General features: G+C 52.0%; 2 protein-coding genes across 2 annotated transcripts; one reads left to right on the top strand and one right to left on the bottom strand.

Moving 5' to 3' along the window:
• Window positions 1-1,730: 1,730 nt before the first annotated feature.
• Window positions 1,731-2,635, bottom strand: PpBr36_00859 (uncharacterized protein; the record flags this gene model as incomplete). The annotated part of the gene is made up of 2 exons (XM_029888048.1): window positions 1,731-2,052; window positions 2,145-2,635. 2 exons carry the CDS (start codon window positions 2,633-2,635, stop codon window positions 1,731-1,733), a joined length of 813 nt encoding a protein of 270 aa, XP_029752530.1.
• A 1,282-nt stretch (window positions 2,636-3,917) lies between these two features.
• On the top strand, window positions 3,918-7,139 carry PpBr36_00860 (uncharacterized protein; the record flags this gene model as incomplete). Its single annotated transcript, XM_029888049.1, has 1 exon — window positions 3,918-7,139. The coding sequence occupies one exon, from the start codon at window positions 3,918-3,920 to the stop codon at window positions 7,137-7,139; it is 3,222 nt and encodes a 1,073-aa protein (XP_029751369.1).
• Window positions 7,140-8,559: the final 1,420 nt, after the last annotated feature.

The following is an 8,559-nucleotide window of genomic DNA, read 5'->3' on the forward strand; positions in this document are numbered from 1 at the left end:
GGCCAAATGAATTTGCTGGTTCGGATTTGTAAAAACGGTTGTGTTCCAATCGGTTTGTTATTGGCAGGGATTGGTTCGCCCTGCAAGGAATTGAATTACAATAGCAAATTGGCCTGCCTGCATTTGGGAATAATCGATAATTATATTGAAATTGAAACAGGCCGGACCTTGTAAGCTAACGACAGCCAACGTTTAACAGCTTTAAGATCTACTTCGTATTCTATTCTCAGGTTTCTTCAACGGTCGAGAATTACCCATGCAACTGTCGGTAGAGAATTGATCAAGAACCCTGCAATAAAACCCCGATCTTCTTAGGGGTTTGAAAGACAGCTTCAAGTGCACCCGTCAGGCTCTGCACGGTCCGATTCCGCAACGCCGTTGACAAGGGGCGGTCCTGCCCGTCCCGTCTTTTACCTCAGCCTCCTCCAACAGATCAGATAGATGTACAGTAATCATCTAGCAACTCCCCGTGATCGTCGCTCGTCTGGGTCTTTTGGCGCGCAAGCCGTTCGAACACATCATAACCCAAATGGAGAACACATCGGGTGCCGGGAACAGCGCCGAGGAATAGTGGCGGCTGCAAGGTTTCCCCACGGCGCCGTCGTCGAGGCTTCCCCTCAGGTCGACAATGATGTTACTACTGTGGCGAAAAGTCGACGTGGTGTAGCGGGAACGGCGGGCCACCGGTAGGGAGATTTCATCCGCAGTTGCAGCCAGTAGCGCTGGGAAAACCGAGGGTGGAAGATCCGGTTCTCCTTCGAGTCCATTGGGAAGATACCAATAATATTTCCGTCCTGGATTTGCACAAACTAGGAACGTTGTCCCAAGGCTTTTCAGGTATTGGGCTGTCGTGGAGAATGCAACTCCGCTCGCCGTGAATGGGCAACAGCCCAACGGCGTGCGTGGCCGTCATGCTACCGGATCACTCTTCCGATCTTTGGAGAATCGGACATTTTTATGCTTTCGAATGCAAAGGCGAAAGAGGAATGAACGTTTGTGGTGGTTAACGCCACAAACAAGCGCCAAGTTGCTCTTCAGCGGTGTATCTGTGTTGTAAACATTATCATTATGGCCTATCTAAAAGCCACAAAGCCATACTGATGCAGTCTCCCGTCAATTAAATCGGCAGTTGTTTCGGTTTCGACCTTTTTGATCACCAGGAAAGGCTAACCGGGTTGCAACCACATCAAACTCGGGATGTGAAATGTTCCTCCCGTGTGTCCGTCTCCGATGTGGTGTGCTGATCAATTTAGGGCATTTTTGATGGCAAAACTAAAGTTTGGCTTGATTGGGTACCTACATATTGGCTCTCAGCTCGGTAAACGGGCCGTACCTTTGTTTGCCGCCTTTTTTTTTTTTTTTTTTTTTTTTTTTTTTTTTTTTTTTTTTCCCTCGCGCCGTCATGACCGCTGTCAATCAGCAAGTTTATTGCTGACGCCCTAGATTTGCAGCGTGCATCTCCACGGACTGGGTTTCCAACATTGACATTGCTGTTGCGATTGGGGAGTCCCCAGTTTCCATGACAAACTTGTTCTTGGCTTTGTTCCTTGGAAGTTGGAAACGCTTGTCAAAGATGGGTTGGGGTGGAACGAGAGGGGGCGGACAAAATTGGCTAAGAACTTGGAATATAAAGCAACATGAAAACTGGAATAAAATCGTGGCAGTTCCTCCTCTTGTTTTCATCCACAATTCAGATTGATTTCTAATTACTATTTGATCAATGTATGGTGTCAACTTGTCGTCACCCTCGTCGCCTCCTCCTTGCTGGTGATGGCGTAGAGGAACAGGTTTTGTCGGCTAAAGACGGGTCGGTCCTGATCGGGAACCTCGACGACCGAAAACATCTTTTGCGCCTTTTTCAGGAACTGCATGTCTGCTCGCCGCCGCTTCTTGAAGCAAAAGTAGACGGTGCACTCCTTGGGCGGCGACAGGGCCAGCAGGTCCGTCAGCGTCTGGAGGAGCAGCGGGAACGCGGGCTCAAAGTAGACGCAGTCGGCCGCGAGGACCACCGTCGGCTTTAGGTCGATTACTTGTTGTGGGAGCGGCTCACCCCTGTGGACGAATTTGCCGGTTTTTTTTTATTTGTTTTTTTTTTGGCCGAAGTTAGTTTTTCCTTCTTCTTTGTCTTGCTGATCAGCGCCCACAGTTTCTCTTCTGGGGCAATCACGGACAAGTCAAGGGGCACCACCACCAGCACGTACCAGTTGAGGATCAAAGCCTTGGCCTTGTCCTCCACCTCGTTGAGGCGGATGTTGTGCTCCATCAGGGCCAACATCTCCAGCTGGTCCGTTATCAGCATCGGCGTCTCGATGTCGCAGCCCCGCGCCACGGCCAGCGACACGAGGCCGCCGCCGGCGCCAAGCTCCAGTATCCTCTCGCGCCCGATGGAGCTCCTGCGGTCTCGCAGCATGTGTGTCGCTAACACCATTCCCGCCGGCCAAAGCTGGCCGCCGCATCCCGAGCTGAGGTCTTCGTGCAGCCGCAGCGGCGCCGTCGCGGGGAGCAGGCCGCCAAAGTCGATCTTGGTCTCCCCCGCCGCCTTGTACTCTGGGAGGGGTGCCAGGTCTGCGTCGATTGCCAAAGGTGAGAAATCCGGCGGCGAGGACGACGGACTGACGTTTATGATGCCTTTCATTTTTTTTGTCCGATTTCTTGCTTTTGTCCTCTGTTTTTCTGTGTGAAATTTTTTTCTTTTTTCTGATTTTCCTTTCCTTTGATTTCTCTCTTACGATTGCTGGCGTCCGTGAGAATGAGGGCGGTGAGGTGTGGGCTTTGCGCCCGATTAATTCAGTAGCTTGAGGGGTTTTCCTTTTGTGATTTCACCCCTTTTACGTACTTCAAAGAGACAAGACGGTGGCAACTTCCGTTTTGAGAAAACAACAAATACTAGCCAGATCTTCCAATAAAATAATACATGAGTAACTAGTTAGTTACCTTATCCAGTTTTTCAATTGTCCATTTCTAGATCTAACCTGGCCTTTTTTGTTGCTTATATTCTGCCACTGCTGTTCCTGCAACTCTTGGTATTACTGAGTCGCCTCCAAATTAACTCTAGAATCATAGCCAGGTCTACCCAGTTGCAGTTCAGTTGACGACCGAATTCATAACGGCAGATTCGATCTATCTTAAATCGTAAGCCTCAAAAGTATATGGATATATATATATATATATACAAACACCATGGAAACTTCCAATATACTTCTGGTATACCTGACTTGTTCGTGATTATGTTTCAGTGGGTTCTGGCTTGCTCAAGCTTGCCCCTATGTTTATGATAGCCAATGTGCACATCTATCGTACCAAAGGAAACGGCTGTCATTGTTGCCTACTGCTCTGATGCGAAAAAATGCCCAAGGTGAGATCTACTGTCATTCAAAGTAGAGCTATGGTTTTTCCATACCTACAGGTCCTCATCTGCCTCCTTGCCATCAAAAATCTACCACGTCGAAAAGCCTGCCGGCATCAACCATGTCTCACCCAGTAGCAACCGCGCAGCGGACAGGAATGTCCAAATCAGTTTCCCTTCACAGAGTCCTCTGGTTCTTTAACATGGCGCAATCTGGATTCAAAGGGAGGATGGTAGTTCCTCGTCATTGCATCAAGTTTCGCATCCATCCCTTAGCACCACTACCTTCTTGTCAGCATCTATTTTGGACAGCGATTTGTCTTCCAGCCTCTCCATGGCGCTCTGTGAGCGTCAACATTCCAGCACCTGGATTTTCGATGCCGGGTCTAGTGTATGTCACTCTTGCATCTTTTCTTTCTTCGACTGTCATTCTTAGCTTCCAATCTCCTGGCAGTCCCCTATCTTGGCTGCCAAACCGTCTGCCATCTTGCTGCTATACGGCCTCTCTTCAAGCAGGGTGAACAGGGTCGTGGGTCCTTTCTTAAAAAAAAGAAGAAAAAAAAGAAAGAAAATGGCGCCCTCGACGACGACACTGTGGATTGCTGCACTTATTGTAACCGTGTGCGACGCAGCACCGACGGTTTCGTTCCCCATCAACTCCCAGGTGCCGCCAATCGCCCGCATCGGCGAGCCTTTCGAATTCGTCTTCTCACCAACGACCTTCTCTTCCGCTTCACCCATGACGTATACGTTGTCGAATCCGCCACACTGGCTATTGATCGAGAGTGGCGCGCGACGAATATTCGGCACCCCTCGTGAGGCAGACATTCCCTCCGGACAAGTGGTCGGTGTGCCGATCACGATCGTCGCAACTGATCCCTCCGGGTCCGTCTCGTCGCCCGCGACGCTTGTGGTATCGAGGAGCCCGGCCCCGGTTGTCCAGATTCCGCCCGCGGAACAGGTGCCCAAGTTCGGCCAACCGTTCTCTCAGCCGGCCTCGGTGCTCTCATACCCAGACAAGGATTTTGACTATACTTTCTCGCCGACCACCTTCTCCCGAACGGACCTCAACTACTATGCTGTCGGTGGCGACAACAGCCCTTTGCCAGCCTGGATCTCGTTTGACCAAAGCAGACTGGCATTCCGCGGGAGGACGCCGCCGCTAAGCTCGCTAGTCAACCCGCCGCAGGCATTTGAGTTCAAGCTCATGGCCTCGGATGTGGTTGGGTTCTCGGCCGTCTCGTTGTCATTATTTGTTGTTGTAGGAGAGCACCAGCTGACGACCGAAGAGACCTCGCTTACGATCAACGCGACCATCGGATCTGCCGTGTCCGACAAGAACTTGAAGGGCAAGGTTAGACTGGATGGGAAAGAAGTAGAGCCTGGTGATATAAGATCAGCCGAGACGCCAAACATTCCCTCCTGGCTTTCGTTCAACAAGAACGACTGGGAGTTCCAGGGCATGCCACCGGCAGGTTCCCGGCCCACCTCTTTCCCCCTAATTCTCCAAGACCGATACGGAGACTCTCTCAACTTGACTGTGAAGATCGATTTTGCTACGGCTTTGTTCCGTAGTTCTCTCAGGGAGCTGCAAGTCAAGCCTGGGTCTCGACTCTCCTTTGACTTGAAGCCACATCTGCTGAATCCGGCCACAACCGAGATCGAACTGGAGACGAATCCAGCTTCAAATTGGGCTAGTTACGATGTATCCACAATGGTATTGTCCGGCAACGTTCCGAGAAATCAAGGTGTCTCTGCTGCAACGTTGGTGCTCAAAGCGAGATCCAAAAACTCCGACGTCACAGACGAGCGTACCCTGTTGATACGTATCAGCGATGCAGGTGAAACCAGCTCGCCAACGACGCTGATTACAGCCCCGACTCTGCCAGCAAACCAGCAGCCCACACCGGCAGGCGGAAGCTTGCCGGAATCGACTTCCCAACCAAGCCTGCCGACATCTGGCAGCGAGTCCAACCAAGGCGGAGGACTCCCGCTGGGAAAGATCCTGCTGGCCGTCCTCTTACCCGTGACACTCCTTGCCATCGCATTATTTTTCCTGTGTCTGGCCTGGCGCAGGCGGAGGCGGCGTAGATCTCGAACCCTGGACAGAAAGGACATCTCGGGGCCCATTCCTGGCAGTTTCATGCAGGTCGGTGTCCCCGAAGATTCGCCAATGCGAAAGATCAGCAAGAGCGTCGATGTTGCATATCATCAGGAGACCCCGACAAAGAACGTTGCCCCAGATGGCCGGGCCTTCTCCTCGGCAGCCTCGAGACAGAGTTTCTACGGGTTTTCAATGACACCGCCACCACGCGGACCCAATGTATCTGGAAGTATACCAAGCGCAGAGAACGGCCTCAAAGGCGGGAAAAGCGCCAGCAGCGGCTGGAAATCGGCCAATATATTTGCGGCTGCCACCAGAAAAGCGCGCAGGGCGAGGTCAAAGAGTTACCTCTCAGACACTAGCGTATATATAGACCCGCAGCCCTTCGACGTCTCGACGATGCCTTTGCCACCTCGAATAGCTGGAAGTGCCGGGGGTGCGGGTTCATTCCGGGGAACCGTGGAATTCGGCATCCCCACGCTGCAAAGCTATAACGACAGTGTACAACACACACCAGAAAGGTTCGAGGATAATGGGGCTGTTGGAACAGTTGGCACCATTGAATCAGGGAGAACCGTGAGGAAATACTACCTCCCGGCCGCCAAATCGGGGGAGCCAGGTGGGAGCCAGGAACCCATGGATATGTCTCCTGATGACCCTGCGACTTTGCCACCGGCTTGTCCTCAGTCCAGGTTCAGCGGGTATTCAAAGATTGATGCATACGACCAGGAACAGAATGGCAAGGGCGGTGGCACCTTGGCCGGCTTTGCTAGCAAGCTCAAAAACAATAACAGCTCTGGTAGCATCACCACGGTGGACACGTTCAAGGACAAGGCAACAGCAGCAAGAGAGCGTCGAGTGGGAGAGCACATGGACGGGGGAATCATCAATCGACCGCGGCCGGCAGCTTTGTCGGGCCTGCCATCGTCACTCCCACACGGTGGACGCAGCCAATCGGCAGGTTTTCGGGGAGTTCTTCCGCGCTCCACTGCCCCAAGGCCACCAATCATCAACATATCTCACCACCAAACCGTGTTCAATGATGAAATGGGCGGGGAGTGGACGCCAGTGCCCCCCGACCCGCTTGGAATATCGTACGAAGACATCGCCAACAGCTCGCCGTTTAACCATTCCCCAACTTGGTCGACCATCAGGAGTGCAGACAGAAGGGCATCCCCTACCGAGTCGGGTTCGAGCCCATTTTCAGGCAAGCCGAACTGGACCATCCTGAAGGAGGACGACGACTCGCCCGTCATCAACGAATGGGTGCAGCGCGATGGTGAGAGACGAGACGGGAGTGATGAGGAGGCAGGCCGTGGTGCAGGAGGCTCAGGTCTGGGTATCCATATGCATAATGATAAAGATCATGACGTGCCTGTGCCTCGACATCCACCGGCCGATAGAAGCTGGGATGTCGGTCTGGGGTTGAGCAGTCTGTGGAAAAGCAGCAAGCGCCGAGACGACAGGAGTCAACTTTCCGAGGTGGCCATCAATTCGTCATCACTGTCGCCACGGGCTCAGGAGCGAGACACGAAATACACGTCGCAATACTCGGTTTTCAGTAGGTGGGGCACGATTGAGGAGAACAACACCGGGCGGTCGGCTGGCGGAGCTGGCAGTCATGGGTCAAAAGGTTCGAGGGGATCGAGTTTAAGATCTAGGATTAGCGATTATAGGGTTTTTGTTTGAGCAAGACCATGGAATACAGCTCTTTCGCTGAATATGGGCAGCTTACTGGAATTTTTCCCCCCTTTGAACTTGGTAGTAAACTTCTGAGAGCATTTTCCCCTGCATGATAAAAACAGCCAGAAGATTGGGACTCTTCTTGAAAGGGGATGTGGGGCAACTAATTCATTAGACCCTATAGCACCGTACAAAGCTTGAGAATTGGGGAAATATTAAGTGAGTACCGCAATAAACAAGGGCAGGAAGCTTGGGCCAGTTTGTGGCTCGGGTCAGCTGTCCTTTTTCGTCCGCCCTGGAGCAGACCAGGATACAGCACGCGACCTTATTCTACTATGTATTCTATTTGATTTGATTTGATTTGATTTTGTTGTTTCCGTGTCTTTGTATATATTTGACCTGGATTCCCTGAGCCCCAAACTGTTTTTTTTTTTTTTTTTGTCTTCTCAGGCGAGAGAAAACCTCGACATGAACCGTTAGAGTTGAGGAAAAGCTGTGGGTTTTGTGTTTCTGTCCGTTTGAATAGGGGTACCATATCTGCAAATTACCACGGTAGATCCGACTATGATTTTCCTTCCCACTTAGTAATTAATCACCCTGTCAGTCGGTTTCTCATGCTCGTCATTCCCCACATGTTGGAAGAACAAAAGAGGGGCTACGCTGAGATCTGATGGCAAAGCAACCATAAAACTGCCAGACGCTCGAGCCACAGTTTCGTGCAGCACGACCCGACCAGCAGCCAAGGCGTCAGCGAACCCTCGCTGGCCCACAGCTGAGCGACCCCCCAAAGGAAAAAAACCCCGCCTTCACAGCTGCTGCGCCTTTTTGCAAGATTAGACCAGACTAGACTAGACTGGACCCCATGTTCTGCCTGACACTACGCGCAAACAATAGCCCAGGCCAGCCCAGTGGGTGCATGCGTTGCAGGTCGGGATGGACTGAAGACCACCTGAGAGGCCAGCAAGCACCACATCACAATTTGATTTGATCCATCCTGAAAGCCGCCGCCTAGTTGTCGCTTCCCGCCTCTGCAGTAAAAAGCCAAAAGCCACCTTGGATCACCAAAAACTCTACGCACGGCCTTCCTGGGACACAGCGCCACTTCGATACCTTTCCTTCCTTGCCTTTGGGGGAGCTCCATTCAGTCCAAAACCGACTTGCCTACCTACCCTGAGACGAAGCCTCAGTTTTTGTCAAACGTCATTGCCCTCATTGCAGCAACGCAACCGCGGGGGGGACAAAATTTTGCCTCGGCGTCACCAGGCAACACAACACGCATACATCACCACCCGCTTTTTGCCAAACGAGACAACAAAACCACTCAACAGCATCCCCCTGCGCTCGGCGACGACCCTGCTCTACCTTTTTTACTTTTTGTCTCCCGTAGCCTCCGTGCTACAAAAAGCCTCAGGAGTCAACCGTAAGG

The sequence above is a fragment of the Pyricularia pennisetigena genome, chromosome 2 (genome assembly GCF_004337985.1).
Source record: "Pyricularia pennisetigena strain Br36 chromosome 2, whole genome shotgun sequence".
In the NCBI taxonomy this organism is placed as follows: domain Eukaryota; kingdom Fungi; phylum Ascomycota; class Sordariomycetes; order Magnaporthales; family Pyriculariaceae; genus Pyricularia; species Pyricularia pennisetigena.